Source organism: Acomys russatus, chromosome 31 (genome assembly GCF_903995435.1).
Source record: "Acomys russatus chromosome 31, mAcoRus1.1, whole genome shotgun sequence".
NCBI lineage: Eukaryota > Metazoa > Chordata > Mammalia > Rodentia > Muridae > Acomys > Acomys russatus.
The window spans coordinates 4,735,676-4,756,833 of record NC_067167.1 but is presented as its reverse complement, the minus strand read 5'-3'; the positions used below and the strand labels follow the sequence as shown (position 1 = coordinate 4,756,833).

The window sequence follows — 21,158 nt, the reverse complement described above, 5'->3', positions numbered from 1 at the left end:
GGGCACAGGCCTGACTTTGAGTGTGTGTCGCTAATTTGGAAAGTAAGAGGCCAGGCCTGGGTAAATGATGTCTAGGCTATCAAAGGCTCTGAGGCACTGTGCCATCCTGTGAAGTTCCCATCTGTGATCAAAATCAGTCAGCAGCAGGGAGATGGCATAGCAGGTCAAAGTGCTGTCCCCAAAACCAGGTGCAGTGGCTGACTGCAATCCCAGTCAGATGAGGGGCTTGGGCAGCAAGGACAAACCCATTCTCCCAAGCTGCCCTCACACCAAACCGTGCCTTGCTAGGGTCCACATGATGCAGTGACAGTTGCCACCTCTAGGTGAAGTTGGTTTCCCTTCAGCTGTGCTAACTACTTACCTCTGCCTATCAGGGACCCTTGTTAGCACCAGGGTCTCACCTCAGGTCTGGCTTCTGTATGCTGAGAGGAAGGGGTAAGCCAGGCGTCAGCCCCACCCTGGCTTACTGCAGACTCTCAATGACTGAACAGCACTTGGCAAAAATGTTTTCAGGAGCCTCTTCAGCCAGTATCTAGGGAGAGGAAGCCAGAGGATCAAGGATGCAGCCCATGGCCCTGTGCTCCGTCAGCCTGAGTACCGTCCTGGGACTGGGTATTGGGAGGGAGGGGGCATGGAGGAAGGCAGAGACCCCATGGGTCCAGGGAGTAGAAAAAGGCAATCTCCCATATTTGCTTCCCATGGAGATGAGGACACCACCAAAGTCTTCCACTGTTCCTTGTGCTAACCACCCTGAGCCAGATGTGTGGGTAGGGGAGTGCCAGGGCTTCATACCACGACGCTGACTGTGGTGGGGAACCTGCTGTAGCTTTCAGGAGCTATAAGCACATTCACTGGCTCAAATGAGACTGAGTTAATGGAATTGAGTTCAAGGCCAGCCTGGGCTACATGAGGCCTCAGCCTGTGCTGACTTAAGGAAATGGGACTTCCCCCATCATTACATACTGGGGAAAAAGGCAAGCCCCAAGCTAGCTACACAGGGTTCACTTCTGGGTACCCACATTTCGCAGAAGGTTCTTTTGCTGGTAGAAGGTCAGGACGGGCTCACACAGGGTATAGTGTGTCTCCAGGCGCTTGCGGATGGCTGGCTCTGAATCATCCGCCCGGTGCTCCACCTGTCCTCGGTGTAGCACTCTCCGCACCATGGTCTCCATGGAGCAGTCGAATACGATGACTATGTTGGGGGCCCTGCCCACCTAGGCAGCAACCAACAGGATAGGGTGACGAGAGGGCCCTGCACCCGTTCCCGAGGCTGTGAAGCTGGGGGGACACCAGGTCTCCCTGGTCTGTGAGGGCATCAGGTCCGTTGGAGCTTGAGGACGGATAGTAATGAACCACCTATGTGGATGATAAGAACTGAACTCAAGTCTTCTGCCAACAGCAATATATACTCCTAAACATTTTTGAGTCATGTATTGTGGCTCAGGCCTTTAATACCTGCACCTGGGAAACAGGCAGGAGGATATTCTGAGTTTGAGGCCCAGCCTGGTTTACAGAGCTACTTTTGTTGTTTTGAGACAGAGACCTGCCTGCCACTGCCTCCCCAGTGCTGGCACAGTCCATGCTCTTGACTGCTGCGCCATCTCCAACCCACAACCTTGTGAGGCAGGGTCTCTCACTGGCCTAAAACTTTACAGGTAGCCCAGACTAGCAGCTGACTAGTGAGCTCTAGGGATTCTCCTGTCTTCCCCTATTCAAGAGCTGAAAGGAAACACACTATACCCAGGTTTTTATGGGGCTCAGGCTCACATACTTGCAAGGCTAGCTCTTTGCTAATTGAGTCATATCCTGTACCCCTAGGTTTGCTTTTTAAGGGTCTCATGTCCCAGCTATCAGGAAACTCCTAATCCTGCTTCTAAATTTGGAATCACAGGTGAGCACAGCCATACTGGCTATGTTCTTTTCTGCTTTGCTTATTTGCTCTTGGTCTTTTATTTATTTATTTAGAGACAAGGTCATTTTTTATAGCCAAATCTGGCCTTGAATTTACAATTCTACTGTCTCAGCATTCTGAGTGCTAATACCATAAAGCCTTTTATTCCATTTTCTTGTTTATTTTTTTATTTTTAGATAGGGTCTCGCTATATAGCCTAGAACTGTTCCTGTAGACCAGGCTAGCCTGGAACTCAGAGAGGTCCGTGTGCCTCTGCTTCCCAGGTGCTGGGATTAAAGATGTGTGTGCTAACTCACCTCCCTACCCCTTTCTTTTGGACAAGGTCTCATGAAGCCCAGGCTGCCCTTGAACTTCCTGTGTAGCCCAGGATGACCCTGAATCCCTGATCCATGCTGAACCTTGATCCTTCACCTCCCCAGTTGAGTGCTGGGATGACAGGTGTCACCCCAAGTGCACCAACATGCTTGGTTTCTTGCTTCCCATGGGGTCAGAGACACCACAAAGTACCTTCTCATCCATACACTCTGAGCTGACAACTAACGGGGTTTCACTTCTTCACAGGCCCTGGGGATGGAGCCCACACAGGGCTTCAAATATGGGAGGTGAATGCTGTGCCTTCTAAACTTTGCAGTGGTGGGCAGTGAGTACATGTGTAGAGCATCAAAGACAAATGGAAAGAATAAAGGTTCCTCTGCCTCTTGCCCCTCGGCCGATCCTTCCTCATAGGCAGCAACATCACCTGCTGCCTGGCCTTCTGACAGTATGGTGCCTGCATGCATGGTTCTGGTATTTCATCCTTTTTCTTTTCCTTCCTTCCTTCTATTATTACTGGATGGAGGAGAGGTGTGCATGTGGAAGTTAACGGGCAGCTTTGTGAAGTCTGCTCTCTTCCACCTGTATGTGGATCCTGGGGTGAACTCAGGTTGTTAGGCTTGGCAGCAAGCACTTTTACCTACTGGCCCCTCTTCATCCTTTTTTTTTTTTTTTTTTTTTTTTAAAGATTTATTTATTGTATACGAGTGCTTTATCTGCAGAAAAGGGCATCAGATAACATAGATGGTTGTGAGCCACCATGTGGTTGCTGGGAATTGAACTCAGGACCTCAGGAAGAGCCATTTCTCCAGCCCCTCTTCATCCTTTTAAAAAATATATTTTTTTAAATATTTATTTATTTATTATGTATACATTGCTCTGCCTGCTTGTACCCCTGCAGGCCAGAAGAGGGCATCAGATCACATTATAGATGGTTGTGAGCCACCATGTGGTTGCTGGGAATTGAACTCAGGACCTCTGGAAGAGCAGACAGTGCTCTTAACCTCTGAGCCATCTCTCCAGCCCCCTAAAAACTATTTTTAAGGCTATATGTATATGTGTGTGCTACATGCATGAGTGCTGATGCCCACAGGGGCCAGAGGCTTGGGGTGCCCACGGAGTTACCTGAAGTGGGTGCTAGTAACTCTGGAAGATCACTGAGAGCTCTTAACTACTGAGCCATCTTTCCAGCCAAAATCCAGCCTGCCTGCCTTTCCTTCCTTACCTTCCTTCCTTCGTCCCTCCCTCCCTCTTTTTTTTTTTTTTTTTTTTCTACCTTTCTTATTGTGAGACAGGAAGTCGTCTGTGTAGTGCTAGTTGCCCTAGAACTTTGTGGACCAGGCTGACCTCAAATTCAGAGATCGGCCTGCCTCTACCTCCTGAGTGCTGGGATTAAAGGTGGGTGCCACCATGCCCAGCCCTTTTTATATAAAGATACTTGGCCTGCGCAGTTCCTCACAGGATGGAGACCATGTGCTCCATAGTGGCAAACAGGCATTTCCTGCTTCCTGTGAACCACTAGTCAGTCATCCATGAGTTCAGACACCCTAGATAAGAGAACCTAGTAGACGCTGGTGCAGTGATTGCCCAAAGCTGCCCACCTCTTTCACACTTTGCCCGTAGATGACTCAGAGCACCTGATTAAATTGCCACAGTGCTTATGCTCAAAACTAGTCTGTAGGTGTTCAGTACATGGGCAAGCTTCTTCCCTAAATACATTTTTCTTACATGTCTTTACTTTGTCTATGTCGTGCTTGTGTCATGGTACATGTGTGGAGGGAGAAGATGCCTTGCAGGAATCGGTTCTCTCCTTCCAACATGTGGGTTCAGGAGTCAAACTCACATCCTCAGGCTCAGACACAAGCCCTGTGATCTGTTGCACACTCTAGCAGTGCCCCCCCCCCTCGATGTTTTTAGTCTGAGCTTCATTGCATGCTTGGATATGGGACCTGCAGGAGCCAGGGTCAGCTTATGTATATACACCCCACAACCCAGGAAAGCAAAGAGTGTGCACAGAATGAATGCATCCATGAGCCACAGGGTGGTGGCGCGCGCCTTTAATCCCAGCACTCCAGAGGCAGAGGCAGGTGGATCACAATGAGTTCAAAGCCAGCCTGGTCTACAAAGTGAGTGCAGGACAGCCAGGGTTACACAGAGAAACCCTGTCTCAAAAAAACAAACAAAAAACCCAAACCAAAAAACCATCTGCAGTAGTGGCGCACGCCTTTAATTGCCAGCACTCAGGAGGCAGAGGCAGGTGGATCTCCTGAGTTTGAAGGCAGCCTGGTCTACAGAGCAAGTTCCAGAACAGTCAGGGCTACACAGGGAAATCCTGTCTGAACAAAGATTTATTCGGTGTGGGTATCATAGAGTACACTCATGTACATTCTTAGGTCTACACCGTGGCTGGGTGATAGAGTTTGATTCCAGCGTCCACATGATGGCTCCCAACCATTTAAGTCCAGTTCCAGGAGATCCAATGCCATGTTCAGACCTAGACCTCAGAGGGCACACCAGACAGACATATCTGTGCTGGGCATACATGCATGCAAGCAAAATACTCATGTGCATAAATTTAAATATCAAAAAAGCAAGGAAACAACAGTTACCTGTCCAGCCTGCAGTGGTGATGCATGCCTGGGTTCTTTGTATTCAGGAGGGTTGCAGGGACTTCCAGGCTAGCCTGGCTACATAGAGAGACACTGTCTCTAGAAACAGCAAAAAACAACTACGAGCCAGTTGGACAGTGCTGTCTTACTTCTGTCACCCAGCACTGGGGAAGTGGAGGCAGGAGTAAAATCTCAAGGTCATCCTTGGGTATTTAAAGAGCTGGAGGCTAAACTGGACGAGGTGGTACATGTCTGTAATCCCAGAACTCTGGGAGGCAGAGGCAGGCAGATAGATGGGAGTTCGAGACTTAGCATGGTCTACAAAGTGAGTCCAGGACAGCCAAGGCTACACAGAGAAACCCTGTCTTGAAAAACCAAAACCAAACCAAACCAAAAAGAATTGGAGGCTAGCCTGGGCTATATCAGACACTCTGAGGACTGAGCAAGAGTCTGCAACCTGAGGGCTGAGGCTGTTCCACACTGACTCCTGGTCTGCAGTTCCCTTTGGGTTACAGTTTCCCATTTTAAGAAACTGTAGGGCTGGAGAGATGGCTCAGTGGTTAAGAGCACTGACTGCTCTTCCAAAGGTCCTGAGTTCAATTCCCAGCAACCACATGGTGGCTCATAACCATCTGTAATGTGATATGGCGCCCTCTTCTGGCCTGCAGGAGTACATGCAAGCAGAGCACTGTATATATAATAATAAATAAATAAATCTTGAAAAAAAAAAAAAAAGAAATTGTAACCGATATTTAAACAAGGGTGGGGGGTGCTTCTGCAGCAGAGCTCCCAGCTTCTCATAAACCCTACTGGCTTGGTAACGTGGGTCCTGCATGTCCCCATGGCAACAGCAGTGTGAATGTTTCCTGAGCCCATTGGCAACACTCTGCATGGATAAATTCACTCTCTGAAATCGTCCATGGACTCACCATCAGCATCACAATTTTTTTCATGCATGTGTTTGTGACTGTGGAGGTCAGAAGTCAGCCAGCATCAAAATTTTACATATACATATGTACTATACTATATATATTACTTAATTTATATACTATATATAATACTTAATTTTGCTCTACGTGCATTAGTTGAGGCCATTAAATCCATTGGAACTGGAGTTACAGACAATTTGTGAGCTGCCATGTGGGTGCTGGGAATTGAACCCAGGTCCTTGGAAGAGCAGACAGTGCTCTCAACCACTGAGCCACCTCTCCAGCCTCCTAATTTAAGATTTTTTTTTAAATTTTTTTTATTTGCATAAGCATTTATCTGGGTGAGTTTACGTACAGTATGTACACACAGAAGCTTGTGGGGTCCAGAAGAGGGCATGAGACCCTCTAAAGCTGGAGTCACGGGTCCTACGAGCCAGCGTGGACATGCTGGGGACTGAGATCAAGACCTCTGCATGGGTCCGGGCGTGGGTGGCGCACGCCTTTAATCCCAGCACTCGGGAGGCAGAGGCAGGCGGATCGCTGTGAGTTCGAGGACAGCCTGGTCTACAGAGTGAGTCCAGGACAGCCCAGGCTACACAGAGAAACCCTGTCTCAAAAAACAAACAAACAGACAAACAAAAAACCAAAACAACAACAACAACAACAAAAAACCTCTGCACAAGCGGGAAGTGCCCTTAACTGCTGAGCCTTCTCTCCAGCCACTGTTTTGTCCAATTTTTATTATTTGAGGCAGGGTCTTTCTATTGAATTCCCAGCTTGCAAAATAACTTTTACTCCCCTGTCTCAATTGTGTCAGAGGCTTACTGTCTCCTGCTAACCTAGGCTTAGTCCTGGAAGCTTCTAGCCTCTGTACAATCTAACCTAGGCCTAGAATGTTTTTTTTTTTTTTTTTAAGACACGGTTTCTCTGTGTAGCCTTGGCTGTCCTGGACTCACTTTGTAGACTAGGCTGGCCTCAAAAACTCAGGGATCTACCTCTGTCTCCTGAGTACTGGAATTATAGACATGTGCTTCCTTCTACAAACTAACTTTACCTTCTTTTGGGATTAAAGGTGTGTACCACCAAGCCTGGACCGAAGCTTTTCTTTACCTGATACTTGCTCTATACCAGGTGGGCCTTGAACTCAGATCTGTTTGCCTCCGTCTCCTGGATGAAAGGCGTGTTTGTATTCCATCCAGATCACACAGACCTTGAAGGATGTGATCTCTGCCAGAACAGCCATGTTCTGAATTAACATTCCTCTACACAGGCTCAACTCCATATGTAGCCTAGGCTGGCCCTCAGGATCCCAGTGCTCGGGTGACAGGCATGTGCCTCCATATTCAGCTTCCTACTGTGACCATTACTGAGCCACAAATAAAACTGACTGTGCAGACTGGGCGGGGCGCGTTGGGTAGAGGGTTCACCTAGCACACTCAAAGCCCTGGCTTCAACCCTCTGCACACAACCCAGGTGTGCTGGCAGAGACATACCAGCCCAGCACCCCAGAGGTGGAAGCAGAAACATTAGGTGTTCAAGGGTAGCCTCTCAGGCATTGCAGAGTTTGAGACCAGCCTAGGCATATGAGATCTGAAGGGAGGAGATGGGGGGGGGGGGGAGCTGAGGAGAGGAGGGAGGACAGGAAGGACGGTCCTATCTCCCAGCCTCAGGTCCTCCCATATTCATGCACTTTTTTTTGCCAAGTGCTACAAGGGTGGCCTGGACTCTCCACACAGGCAGCAAACCCCGCCCCCCCTTCCCGCCCCTGCCCAGGACACTCTGGCTCTGGGGTCAGGTGACTCACAATCCGTTCAAACTCTTTGGCCTGTTCCAGCTCTCTGGGGAAGCCATCGATGAGGAAGCCACGGCTTTCTGGACGAGACAACAAGTTGTCACTGACCATGTCCAGAATGAGACCCTGGGGAGGAAAGGGCGTGGACTCAGGACTCAGTGCTGGGGAGGACCTGCTCCCCCCACCCCAGTGGCCAGGTGCTGTGTAGGTCCTTCAGCGCTGGGGGAGGACCTGGCCCTCCCCTCCCCCTCCCCCTGCCCTCCGAGGCCAGGTGCTGTGTAGGTCCTTCAGCGCTGGGGTAGGACCTGGCCGTCCACTCCCCCTGCCCCCCGCCCCCCGAGGCCAGGTGCCACATAGGTCCTTCAGAGCTGAGGTGGGACCTGTCCCTCCCCAGAGGTGCCATGTAGGTCCTTCAGTTTGAACCTCTCGGAGGTCATAGGAACAGCACCCAGCACGCAATCACTGGCTTCCTCTCTGCTTAAATGCTTTTAAAAACACTTTGTATTTTGACTGTACAGATGCCTGTGTGTGGATATGCTCAGGTGAATTCAGGTGCTCCAGAGGCCAATGACGTAGGATCCCCTGGGGCTGGATTTTACAGGCGCTTGGTTGGAAGCCACCTGAGGGGGTGCTGGGAACCAAACCCCTGTCTATGGAAAGCCGTTAAGGGCTCTGTAACAACTGATCCACCTCACCAGCAACGAGGCATGTAGCCCAAGCTGGCCCTGAATTCAGAGATTCCCTTTCGTCTGCCTTCTGAGTGGTTGGCTCTTATCTTTCTTTCCTTTACTCCAACCCCCCAGACACACCCATATACTGAGCCCAAGGCCTCACAGGTGCTAGGCAAGCCCTTGTTCACAGGACTAGACTCTCAGACCTCATATTTCTTTTTAGAGACCGTCTCACATAGCCCACGTTGGCCCGGAACTCACTCTGTAGACCAGGCTGGCCTCAAACTCTTAAGAGCTCCTACTGCCTCTGCCTGCCAAGTGCTGGGATTAAAGGCGTGTGCCACCAAGTCCAGTGACCTTGAACTGTAGATCCTCTTGCCACCACCACCCCCCCCCAGTGACAGGGATGTCCCACCATGCCCATCAGACATTGTAAGACTCCACCAGACAGCTTACCTGACACACCATCAATTCTAGGCAAATTGCTATACTTTGCTGTGTAGGGGACGAAGTGTACCTGCTCAGGCAATTTGCTTCCTGGATACTTTCAGTAGGGTCCATTGAATATGTGGGTACACAGATGATTTGTTTAAGCAATTTATTTACTTGGGTTTTATGTAACCCAAAGTTGACTTCAAATTCCCCATTCTCCTGCCTCAGCCTCCTAGGTGCTGGGATGACAGGCATTTGCCACTTCATCTGGCTTTCTTTCTTTTCCCTCTGTCCCCTCCCCCAATGCCTGAGATAGCCCCTCATGTATCCCAGGATAGACCCCCTCCCCCCCTTTTTTTTTTTGGTTTTTCAAGACAAGTTTTCCCTGTGTAACAGCCCTGGCTCTCCTGGACTCACTCTGTAGACCAGGCTGGCTTCAAACTCACAGAGATCCACCTTCCTCTGCCTCCTGAGGGCTGGGATTAAAGGTGTGTGTCACCATAGGCTAGATTCCTGTAAATTTATTAGATCTTTAAAAAGAGGATATTAGAGCCAGGCGTGGTGGTGCACGCCTGTAATCCCAGTACTCGGGAGGCAGAGGCAGGTGGATCACTGTGAGTTCGAGGCCAGCCTGGTCTACAAAGTGAGTTCAGGACAGCCAAGGCTACACAGAGAGACCTTGTCTTGAAAAACCAAAAAAAAAAAAAAAAAAAAAAAAAAAAAGGCTATTAGATCTCTTTATTATTTATCTAGTTGGGGAGGGGTGGTGCATGTGTCACCTGCAGGAGCTCTTTCCTTCCATCATGAAGGCCCCAAGGATTGAAGTCAGGTTGAGAGGCTTGGCTGCAAGTGTCTCCACTCACTGTGCCATCTCTCTGCCCCCAGAATGGACTGTCTATGTGGGCAAAGATACCCTAGAACTCCTTATCTTCCTGGCTACACCTCCCAAGGGCTGGGTAGCCCAGTATGCACCCAGTTTCTGTGGTGCTACGGATGGGACCCAGGACTTTGTGCATAATAGGTGTTAATTTTTTTTTCCAAGACAAGGTTTCTCTGTGTAGCTCTGGCTGTCCTGGGCTCACTTTCTAGACCAGGCTGGCCTCGAACTCACAGAGATCCGCCTGCCTCTGCCTCCTGAGTGCTGGGATTAAAGGCGTGTGCCACCACACCCAACGTGTTTTTTGTTTTTTTTTTTTTTTTAAAGTTTTTTTGTATGAGTGTTTGCCTACGTGTAGGTCAGCACACACACGAGCGTAGAGCTCTCAGAGGCCAGAAGAGAGCGCCAGAAACCCTGGAACTAGAGTTACAGACAGCTGTGAGCCACCATTCGGATGCTGAGCAGGAGCACGCAGTACCCTTAAACAGACACATTGTCACAGCAAGGCAGTGGCTGGGCCAGAAGACCCTGGCTTCCTAGAGACTCTGTCCTGCCGTGCCCCCTTCTCCCCTGAACTCTCACCGTGGGCACCAGGAGTCCCTGCTGCATGATGTCCCGGATCTGCCGGCCCCGCTGGGTGCTCCTCTGAGCCTCTTCCCGCAGCAGCTGGCCCAGCCCAACGTGGCAGAAGCCGTATTTGGTAGCCATATTTCTGCACTGGGTCCCTTTCCCGCAGCCAGGGCCCCCCACCACGAAGATGATCAGTGGGGACTTCAGGACGCCTGTCAGTGTTCGGGGAAGAAAGAGTGGGTACTAGTGCGTGTCTTTAGGATACACTGGCCACGCACTGAAGGATGCCACTGTTGGGACCTCCTTGAAGGGTTCCAGTGACTTCATTACCCCATTTTTACAGATCACGGAAGGGGAAGGCTCTTAAACTCAGCCAGGGGCACCCTGCTCCGCCCACCTTTCTATCCAGCCTGCTTGCCCGGTGTTGGGGTAAGGCTTCCCTGCCCCTTTTCCCCTTCCTCTTCCTGTCTCAGATTCCCACGTCCTCCAGTTAGCCAGGGTTCTTCCTCCCTTTCAACTCCCTTTGGTCTTTCTAGCCAGCCTCTGTAACTCAAGGCGGAGCGCCCCCCCACCCGTCCATGGTGAAGAAATGAATGTCTCCGCTACCAGCCACATCTGTGGAGTCAGTAGTTTATGGCTCAATGTCTGTGTCTCCCTGCCCCTTTGCTTAACCAACAGGCTCCCTGTCTTTAGTCCCTCCCTCCGGAGTTGAAATGTCCATTTTCGGAGACTGGCTTTTCTATTCGTTATATCCTTTGTTGCTGTTGATGTTTTTGTTTTCCGAGACAGGATTTCTCTGTGTAGCCCTGGCTGCCCTCGACTCCCTTTGTAGACCAGGCTAGCCTCGAACTCTCAGAGATCCGCCTGCCTCTGCCTCCCAAGTGCTGGGATTAAAGGCGTTCACCTACTCGTTATATCTTAAAGGCATCAACCCATCTCCCTCTTCCGTTGCCCACTGTTAACCAACGGCCCCACGACGTTACCCTTCTCCTGGGGCCTCAAAGCTCTGCCCATCTGAGGCAGCGTGGACCCGCGCAGACCCATCCCGCCCGCATGCTCGGGTACGCGGAGGCCAGTCTCCACCCTGCCCTGACCCCTTGGCTTCGCTCTACGTCACAAGGGGCTCATTTTGCAAGATGTCGGGGATTCCTCAGGTACCAGGACACAGAGAAAGCGGAATCCCAGACGCGCCCCAGACTGCAGAAAGCCATCCCACAGAGCGGGCCTCTGTCGCTATGGCAACCCAGCCTCTGCACCCGCACCTTGGCCACAATTGCGCATGCGCAAGACTGCTGCGGTCCTGCTCACCAGTAGACTCCGTTCCCACTCTACCCAGAATGCTTCACGGTGCCGGCGTCATGACGTCACGACGGGGCGTGCCCCGCGCCGGGATTAAATTTATCTGTTCTGAATAAGAGAACGCTGGCAAAAAGTGGCTTTATTTCTCGCAAACGCTGAAAACGAGACAACAGAAGCTGGATACAGAGATAGCTGCCAGCCTGGTGGCAGATCTACTTCCGGGTCAGGCTGTGACGCATGCGCAGAGAATCGGTTCTCCTCCCCGACCCCTTTCCTGCATTTTTGGAGGCTTAAGTGTTTGGAGATCCAAATCACGGGATCACAGGAACGGGACACCTGGGAAAGGTGCCTTCCCCGGGACCGACGAACACAACGCAGAGCATCCGGGTCAGGTCGACCCGGAACCGTTTGAGCGACGGCCATGGCGGCTCTAGTGAGTATGAATGAGGTGGGGATGGGGTGGGTCTCAGGACAAGCCCCGGGGCCTTTCCTCGCCTCACAGACCGGCTCTCTTTCTGCAGGGACCCGGCAGCCAGAATGTCACCGAGTATGTCGTCCGAGTCCCCAAGTAAGTCCCTGTCTACCCCACGCCCCAGTACCTCCGCCCCGTGGTATACCCCTCCAGGACACAGGGCAGCGGACCCAAGGCTGGCCCTGCTCCCCGGTCCAAGACACAGTAACAGTCACACCTTGTTAGTTACGTCAGGGTGAGTGGCTTTGTCCTGTTTCAGACTGGTCAGAGCAGACAGTGCTGCCTTTAATCTCAGCACTTGGGAAGCAGAGGCAAGAGAATCTCTGTGAGTTCGAGGCCAGCCAGGTCTATATAGCCAACCAGGGATACATAGTGAGGCCCTGCCTCCAAAATAAAACAAAAACCCAAAGTGTTCAGAAATGTTATGCATCCTGTTTTTCTGATGAATGCCACATCCCTCGACTTAGTATTTTAGGTGGGTGCTGGGCAAGCACTCCACCACTGAGCCGCACCCAACCCCCTTTTATTCTTTGTTTATTTTGAAGACCAGAGTCTTACAGGTTCTGGTGGCACACGCCTTTAATTGCAGCGCTTGGGAGACAGAGGCAATTGGATCACTGTGAGTTCGAGGCCAGCCTGGTCTACAAAGAGAGTCCAGCACAGCCAAGGCTACACAGAGAAACCCTGTCTTGAAAAAAACAAAAAACAAAAAACAACCAACCAAACAAAAAAAGTCTTACTGTGTAGTCCTAGCTGTTTTGACCAGGCTGGCTTTGAACCCACCAAGACCCACCTGCCTCCACCCCTTGCCCGCTTGCTCTCCTTTCTACCGAAGAGTTCCTCTACACCATTGGTCCACTCTTCTTAAAGATTTACTTATTATTATCTTTATGTACGTGGATGTTTTGTCTGCATGTACAAAAAGACACTGAGCTTGTCTGGTGCCCGTGGATCTTTTTTGTGATGGCGTTGAATGAGATGGATTGAGCGTCCTGAAAAAACTGGGACACTGGAGGAGTAGCTCTCAACCTCTTGGGGGTGGGTGTTGAAGGACCCTTTCACAAGGGTCGCTTAAGACCATCAGGAAACAGGTGTTTATACTATGATTCTTTTTTTTTTTTTTTTTTTTTTTTTTTTTTTGGAGACAGGGTTTCTCTGTGTAGCCTTGGCCATCATGGACTCGCTTTGTAGACCAGGCTGGCCTCGAACTCACAGCGATCTGCCTGCCTCTGCCTCCCAAGTGCTGGGATTAAAGGCGTGCGCCACCACGCCCGGCTTTATACTATGATTCTTTATGGTAGTAAAATTACAGTTATGAAGCAGCACGAAAAATAATCTTATAGTAGAGCCATCACAGCCTGAGGAACTGTATTGAAGTGTTGCAGTGTTCAGAAGAGTGAGAACCACTGCTCGGGAGCTGTTTTTTTTTTTTTTAATGAGTTCTCAGGATTACCTATGACCAAGGGGGTTATCATGGTTGTGTTGAATGAATAATCAATAGATTAATAGTTTCTTGCTCCTTCCAGGAACACAACCAAAAAGTACAACATAATGGCTTTCAATGCCGCTGATAAAGTCAACTTTGCTACGTGGAACCAGGTAAGCCTGTGATTCCGGGTGGGTGGGGTAGGAGGGCTAAGCCCGGCTTGCTGGTTGTAGCAGTGCTTGCCTGGATGATGGCGTCGACACCTGGAATTCCAGCAGACCTCTGAGTCGGAGGCTGAAACAGAAAGGCTGAGCATTTTAGACCAACCCGGGCAACATAAATCCTGTCTCAAAAGAAAAGAAAAAACATGTCTGCGGGTGTGGCTCAGTTGATAGGAGGCCACTCACCTAGCATATAGGAGGCCACGCTGGACCACCAGCACCAGTATATACTGGGTGTGGTGGCACGCCACTGTTATCCTAGCACTGCACGGGGCGGTAGGATCTCAAATCGAAGACCTTCCTTGGCTATGTAGTGAGCTCAGATGAAGCGCAGGATACATGTACGATGCCTTAAAAAAATAAATAAAATAAAAGTAGTGGGTAGCAGCATGACCCACTGCGTAAAGAACTGACCCTCCAAGCCTGCCCTCAGACCTCACCAGTCTGCCATGGCACGTATAACCCCTGCAAAACCAAATAGAGTTGAAGAAGTTTTGTTTTGTTTTCAAATAAAGCCAGCTGGGCATGGTGTCCTTTGTACACCAGGCTGGCCTTGAACTCACAGCATCTGCCTGCCGCTGCCGCCCTGAGTGCTGGGATCAAAGGCATGCGCCACCACAGCAGGCTCTACATTATCTTTTGAATTGGGGTATCTCACTGAACATGGAGCTTTGCTGACCTGTGAGTTCCAGGGACCCTTCTGTCTACTCCTTTTTACTGAGGTCTCAGATGTACACTGCCATGCCCAGCTTTGTCCGTGGCCACTGCAGATCCAAACCCCTGATCGTCGTGCTTGTAAGGCCAGGCACCTCGCACACTGAGCCATCTCCGTGGCCCTGTCCCTGGGCAGAGTGAATAGCTGGCTGCTCACTTGCCTGCCCTTCTGCCACACAAAGCACACGGAGCCCAGCACAGACAGGGTGTTCCTACTCCTCCAGGCCCGTCTGGAGCGAGATCTGAGCAACAAGAAGATCTACCAGGAGGAGGAGATGCCAGAGTCCGGTGCAGGCAGCGAATTCAACCGTAAGCTCAGGGAGGAGGCTCGCCGGAAAAAGTACGGCATTGTGCTGAAGGAGTTCCGGCCTGAGGACCAACCCTGGCTGCTCCGTGTCAATGGCAAATCGGGCAGGAAGTGAGTGGTGCTGATGGTGGGGAGGGGCCAGCCAGTCCCTTTCATTTGCACATTTTGGGGCCATCTTACCCTAGTCTGTTCCCACCAGGATGGGGGTCCCAGTTCCACTTCCCTTAGCAAAATTTAGTCTTGGAGGTAAATGGACTGGACGAGTGTGGCCTGGAGGTGAGGCCATGAGATTTGGGGCGCTCTCGCGGGAGATGGCACTTCATGGCAAACAAGATGGAGTCTGATAGAGCTGGTGACAGGTGTTCTCTGCAGTTTATTCAATGATGTGATAGCTGGAGGCTGCATGGTGAGGGCCTCGGTGGCCATGGCGGGTTATAGACTGGGAGCAGGATGCCCAGTGCAGCATGGCACCCAGGCCCTGGCAGCAGCTATGAGAATGGTGGCTACAGGTTTCTGGGTGATTGTTTGGGCTAAGGCGATGGTGGTCCATGCCCATCTGACCCAGGCATTTCTAGGAGAGACCAAATGGATGCTGTAGAAGGGGGCAGGTGGGGGAGGGGGTGCAGGCAGCCCCTGTCGGTGAGCCTGGGGGAGAGTGACCTGGCTTCGGCTTTCTCCCCAGGTTCAAGGGCATAAAGAAAGGCGGGGTAACCGAGAACACGGCCTACTATATCTTTACCCAGTGTGCCGACGGTGCCTTTGAGGCATTTCCTGTGCAGAACTGGTACAATTTCACACCTCTCGCCCGACACCGCACACTCACTGCTGAGGAGGCAGAGGAGGAGTGGGAGAGGTGAGCCGAAAGGGGTTCTGGTATGGACACCCTTGGGGTAAGCCTATTCGGTGCCGGCAGCTGTCTGCTCAGTGCTCACTTGGGCAGACCTGTCTCATCTGCCTGAGTTCCTGGCCTGGGAGCTGAGTAAGGGCTGTGGGAGTGGCTGTGGGAGTGGCTGTGGTGTGGTGTGTGGGGGTGCGCGGTGCCTGCCTGCAGGCCTGCACACAGCAGTGTAGGTGCTCAGGGGCTGGGAGGGAGATGTCAAAAGAGCCTCTCCCCCAGGCTTACTCTTATCCTGGGCACACGTAGGTGTGCTCGACGGCTCCTTATCCAGTGTGACTCAGGGCTGCCCCTTCTCTAAGTGATCTCGAGGGAAACTGATTGTGGGGAGTGCAGAGTGGGGTAGTGCACGCGCACACCTGCCACCCTAGCACTCAGAAGGTGAACGATCAGGATTTCCTGTCCATCCTCTGTTGTATTAAGTTTGAGGCCAATTGAGGTTTATAAAATCTGGTCTCATAATACCCCAAAACTTGCCAAACATGGTGGTGCATCCCTTTAATCCCAGCACTCTGGGAGGCAGTGGCACATGGATCTTTGTGAGTTCTAGGACAGCCAGGATAATATAGAGAAATCCTAATCTCAACCCCCCCCCCAAAAAAAAACCCAAACAAAAACAAAGGAAAAGAAGGCTCACAAAAAAAAAATCCATAAAGGAAAGTGATTAGCTATCCAATGTGCCATCTGGATTTGCCTGAAACAGACACTGCGTCTGGAGGAGCTAAAATGGCAGGGCTCCTGGTGCTCAGGTGCACATGGACCTGAGGCTCAGGGCTCACCCTATAATCAAGATTTGAGGGTCTGGAATGGCCCAGGTGGTCGGCCTCTTTGCTTTTTTGTTTTTGGTTGGTTGGCTGGGGAGGCTAGGTTGCCTATAGCATTCTGGGCAGCTCCCCATCCTTCACCCCCCACCCCACCCCCAACAGGGTTTCGCTGTATAGTCCTGTCTGTCCTGGAATCACTTTTACATCAGGCTGGCCTCAGACTTAACAGATCCACCTGCCTCTGCCTCCCTGAGTGCTGGGTTTACAGGCGTGTGCCACCGCGCCCAGTGTATTCGGTGTGCTTTGCAGGGTCCTTCTGCCTTTGCCTCCCCACAGTGCACACACTAATGGGGTCATCCTGTCCTGCTCATTTGTTTCTCTGGAGGAGGGATGCCCTTTTGAGGGCTCTGGTCCTTATCTTCCACCATCCTCTTTGCCCAAGCAGCTCCTTGCTGTCCCCTACTCACCCTCCCCTCCCTGCGTGCTCAGGCTCTGTCCCCGTGTATAGGAGGAACAAGGTCCTAAACCACTTCAGCATCATGCAGCAGCGGCGGCTCAAGGACCAGGACCAGGATGAAGATGAGGAGGAGAAGGAGAAGCGCAGCCGCAAAAAGCCCAGTGAGCTGCGCATCCATGACCTGGAGGATGACCTGGAAATGTCCTCTGATGCCAGTGATGCCAGTGACGAGGAGGGTGAGTGGGGACCCAGATGTCTTAGTTTAAGGACAGGGCCACCAGAGAAGCTCATGACACCTGGTCACTCTAGAAATGAATGACACCTTTAGGGAATTTCCATGAGATCAGTTTGCTTGACTGTTCCAGGGGTTTTGTGCTGCAGGTCACATGGGCCTGGGTAGTTATAGGTTAGGGGTGTGTGTGTGTGTGTGTGTGTGTGTGTGTGTGTGTGTGTGTCTGTCTGTCTGTCTGTCTGTCTGAGAGGGACATGTGCCTCTACTAGCTAGCCTTCTGCTTTTCTCTAAGAATTTGCTCAACCTATCAAGATTAACACATTAAAAACATACCGTGCGGGGGCAGGAGAGATGGCTCAGAGGTTAAGAGCACTGGCTGCTCTTCCAGAGGTCCTGAGTTCAATTCCCAGCAACCACACAAGGTGCTCAACAACAACCCCATCTATAATGAGGTCTGAGATCTGGTGCCCTCTGCTGGTCTGAAGGCATACAATTAGGCAGAACACTGTATAAATACTTAATAAATAAATCTTAAAGCAAGACAAAACATACCATGCATGGTGTGCTTGCTGTGGTACCAGAACTCAGAAGTCTAAAGCAAGAGGAGCCAGAGTTCACAGCCAGCCATGACTGGCTACACAGACCCTATCCTCAAAAAGCAAAGAGCTAAGCCATGTGTGGTGCTACACAGGAAGCAGAGGCAACTGGGTTTCTGTGAGTTCCAGGTGGTCTATAGAGCAAGTTCCAGAACAATCAGGGATATAAAGAGAAACTCCGGCTACAAAAAGCAACAGAACCCCAAGGGCTAGTTGGGGAACTTAGAGGTGGAGAGCCCTTTCCCCAAACCCCACACAGTAGGGATTGGAATGCAGTCAGGGGTGGCCCTGCATGGAATCCCCAGTGAGGGCTGGGAGTGCAGTTGGGGGTGGAATGCCCACCTAGGATCCTGTTTGGGTCACGGGTGGCTTATCAGACATCCTGCATATTAGATATTTGCATTACAGTTCAGCAAACTGCTGCATAACAGCAGCAAAATTACAGTTATAAAGTAGCAACAGAAAACAGTTATATGGTTAGGGGTCACCACAACATGAGGAGCTCCAGTAAAGAATTGCAGCATTAGGAAGGTTGAGGACCACTGCTCTGGGTTGTTCTCTCTCCCTCTCCCCATCCCTCCCTTAACTGAGGTACAGTTTGTATTTATGCACTGTTTATACTGCAATTCAGCAGCTGTAAGAGTCTTCCACAAAGCTGGCTGTGGTGGCACAGGCCTGTGACCCCAGCACTCAAGAAACTGAGGCAGGAGGATCATTAATTCAGGGCAAGCCTGAGCTACAAATGATTCTTCTTTCATTTTGGCAGGGAGGGGGTTTCAAGACAGGGTTTCTCTGTGTAGCCTTGGCTGTCCTGGACTCACTTTGTAGACCAGGCTGGCATCGAACTCACAGTGATCCACCTGCCTCTGCCTCCCGAGTGCTGGGATCAAAGGGGTGCACCACCGTGCCCAGCTGGAATGATTTCAAATCTGTCTTACGGTGCCCCGTTAGCGCAGTAGGCAGCTGTCAGTCGCAAATCTGTCTTATCAGGGTGACTACTGCTGTGATGTGACACCACGACCAAAGCAATGTGGAGAGCAAAGGGTTTGTTTGGCTGCATCCTAGTCCATCATTGAAGGAAGCCAGGGCAGGAACTCAGACAGGGCAGAACCTGGAGGCAGGAGCTGATGCAGAGGCCATGGAGGGTACTGCTCACTGGCTTGCTCAGCCTGCTTTCTTAAAGAACCCAGGCCCACCAGCCCAGGGGTGGCCCTGCCCCATCAGTCACCAATTAAGAAAATAACTTACAGGCCTGCCTGCAGCCTGATTTTATCAAGGAGTTTTCTCAAATGAGGCTCCCTCCCCTCAGATGACTAGTTGGTGTCAGGTAAATGTAAAGCTAACCAGGCCAGACTTCCTGACGTCTTTCCCATCCTCTCCTGGTGACTGTGAGTCAGCTTCATGTCCCGGCAGAGCTGCCTGCTCAGATGCTTTAATAGAGGCTTTGGGTGCTGTGTGACCTGCTGTCGTTACTATCTATCTCTCCTGAGTACGGGAATGCACGTGGCATCAGGTGTTAGCATTTCCTGGCTAGATGGGGAAGGCTGCACCAGGCTACAGCCCCTGCCTAGCCCCCGCCCCCCTCCCCCACAGCGAGGGGCTTGCGTGGAGCGCCCCACTAGCTGTGAGCACTGCTCTGGGCTCATCTTACATCTCCACTCCCTTCACAGGCAATAGAGCCTCCAAGGCTAAGAAAAAGGCCCCACTAACCAAGGCAGGCAGGAAGAAGAAGAAGAAGAAGGGCTCAGATGATGAGGCCTTTGAGGACAGCGATGATGGGGACTTTGAGGGCCAAGAGGTAGACTACATGTCTGATGGTTCCAGGTGAGCTCCAGGTGGGAGGCAGGCAGGTGCAGAGCAGGCCTATGCTCACCTATCTTCACGGTTTACTCTTCTCTTTCCACAGCAGCTCTCCAGATGAGACAGAGGGCAAGCCCAAAGTACCTCAGCAGGAGGATGGTCCCAAAGGTACGTGTCAGTTGGGGACCAGCTAGGAGGTGGGAGTCTGCTCGGCGGTTGCTTCTGCTCATATCTGTGTCCCCAGGTGTGGATGAGCAGAGTGAGAGCAGTGAGGAGAGCGAGGAAGAAAAGGCTCCTGAAGAGGATAAGGAGGAGGAGGAGGAGAAGAAGGTCCCCACCCCACAAGAGAAGAAACGCAGGAAAGGTGGGTGGGGCACTCAAGGCAGGAGGGCGATGATGGACAGCGTGCTCTGCCTCTTCTGCACCTGCTCCCACGATGGTGGGTGGGCTCTAGGGTCTCTGCTTATGACCTTTCTCTGGCCTACGCAGACAGCAGCGATGAGTCAGACAGCTCAGAGGACAGCGACATTGACAGTGAGACCTCCTCTGCTCTCTTCATGGCGGTAAGGGTAAGGCAGAGTCGGGGCTTAGATGGGAAGGACCTTCTGAGCCTTCAGACTCACATCTCAACCTCTGCAGAAGAAGAAGACACCCCCCAAAAGGGAGCGGAAGCCATCAGGGGGCAGTTCAAAGGGCACCAGCCGGCCAGGAACTCCCAGTACAGAAACAGCAAGCACCTCTTCCACTCTACGGGCCGCAGCCAGCAAACTGGAGCAGGGTGAGTGCCTGGAAAAGCCTGTCCCTGGGGAAGCTGCTGGCAGCCACATCCTTCTGTACACCTGGTGTCCCTGATCTGGGCCCCACCCGGACCTGACATTACTCTTTCCACCAGGGAAGCGGACAAGTGAGACTCCAGCAGCTAAGCGCCTGCGGATGGACGCGGCCGGTGCCCAGAGCCTGTCTGGGAAGTCCACACCCAGCAGCGGGTATGTTCAGACAGGAGTAGGAACACAGGTAGGACGTGGCAAAAGGGACTCCCATGTGACCAGAGCCTTCCTCCCTCCACTCCCCACAGTGACGTCCAGGTGACAGAAGACGCTGTGCGCCGCTACCTGACCCGCAAGCCTATGACTACGAAGGACCTGCTGAAAAAGTTCCAGACCAAGAAGACCGGGCTGAGCAGCGAGCAGACTGTGAACGTGCTGGCGCAGATCCTCAAGCGCCTTAACCCTGAGCGCAAGATGATCGGCGATAAAATGCACTTCTCCCTCAAAGAGTGATGCCAATAAAGAGAACAGGCCTCGAGGCACCCGAGAGTCCATTCTCTATAGAACACAGCTTCCTGCGGCCCGGCCACGCCCCCAGCCTCCCATAGGGGGATTCTGGCCTGGGGCTCTACTCCTGAACCCGCATACTGGTATCATTGTGTTGTGTGTGGTTTGTGGTGGGCAGGTGTTGGGAGATGCTCAGCTTCCCAGCAGCCCTCCCGGAGTGCAGGCTTGGGGTTTGCTGTTGCCGCAGCACAACTGATGAAATGTTGGACTCTGAGCTGCTACTCTTTCCAGTGAGCTACATCCTCGTTGTTTTTCTGCTGTTGTAGCCGAGGCTGGCCTTGTACTACTGATCCTCTCACCCCCACCTCTGGAGTGCTGGGATGATCGGCATGCACCACTGATAGGCATGCTCTTTGACTTTGTCTTTTGAGGGAGAGTTGCTGTGTAGCCCAGGCTAGCCTGGAACTGTTTCCCAAATGCTAGGATGATAGTCATGTCCCCCTGCATATAGCCCAAGGCACTTAGTGTGCAGTCTCCGCTTGCACACTTCCCTTCTTGGTCACTGGAATTCAAACCTATTCCTGGTATTGGCACCTG

At 51.7% G+C, this 21,158-nt stretch overlaps 2 protein-coding genes across 3 annotated transcripts; one reads left to right on the top strand and one right to left on the bottom strand.

Annotated features, from left to right (window-relative positions):
- Positions 1 to 363: 363 nt before the first annotated feature.
- LOC127183749 (adenylate kinase isoenzyme 1-like) lies at positions 364 to 11,341 on the bottom strand. Its single transcript, XM_051139873.1, has 5 exons — positions 11,088 to 11,341; positions 10,117 to 10,316; positions 7,567 to 7,680; positions 1,020 to 1,214; positions 364 to 532 (listed from the first exon to the last, which is right to left on the bottom strand). Exons 1-5 carry the CDS (start codon positions 11,146 to 11,148, stop codon positions 464 to 466), a joined length of 639 nt encoding a protein of 212 aa, XP_050995830.1. The 5' UTR covers positions 11,149 to 11,341; the 3' UTR covers positions 364 to 463.
- A 325-nt stretch (positions 11,342 to 11,666) lies between these two features.
- On the top strand, positions 11,667 to 20,618 carry Gtf2f1 (general transcription factor IIF subunit 1). 2 transcript variants are annotated; one of them, XM_051139658.1, is made up of 13 exons: positions 11,667 to 11,836; positions 11,925 to 11,971; positions 13,402 to 13,474; positions 14,461 to 14,654; positions 15,226 to 15,396; positions 16,711 to 16,895; positions 19,158 to 19,311; positions 19,397 to 19,455; positions 19,532 to 19,651; positions 19,777 to 19,850; positions 19,927 to 20,065; positions 20,180 to 20,273; positions 20,363 to 20,618. In XM_051139658.1, the coding sequence occupies exons 1-13, from the start codon at positions 11,825 to 11,827 to the stop codon at positions 20,565 to 20,567; spliced, it is 1,527 nt and encodes a 508-aa protein (XP_050995615.1). In that variant the 5' UTR covers positions 11,667 to 11,824; the 3' UTR covers positions 20,568 to 20,618. The 2 variants fall into 2 exon arrangements, with proteins under 2 accessions (XP_050995615.1, XP_050995614.1); XM_051139657.1 differs by having other exon boundaries at positions 19,394 to 19,455.
- Positions 20,619 to 21,158: the final 540 nt, after the last annotated feature.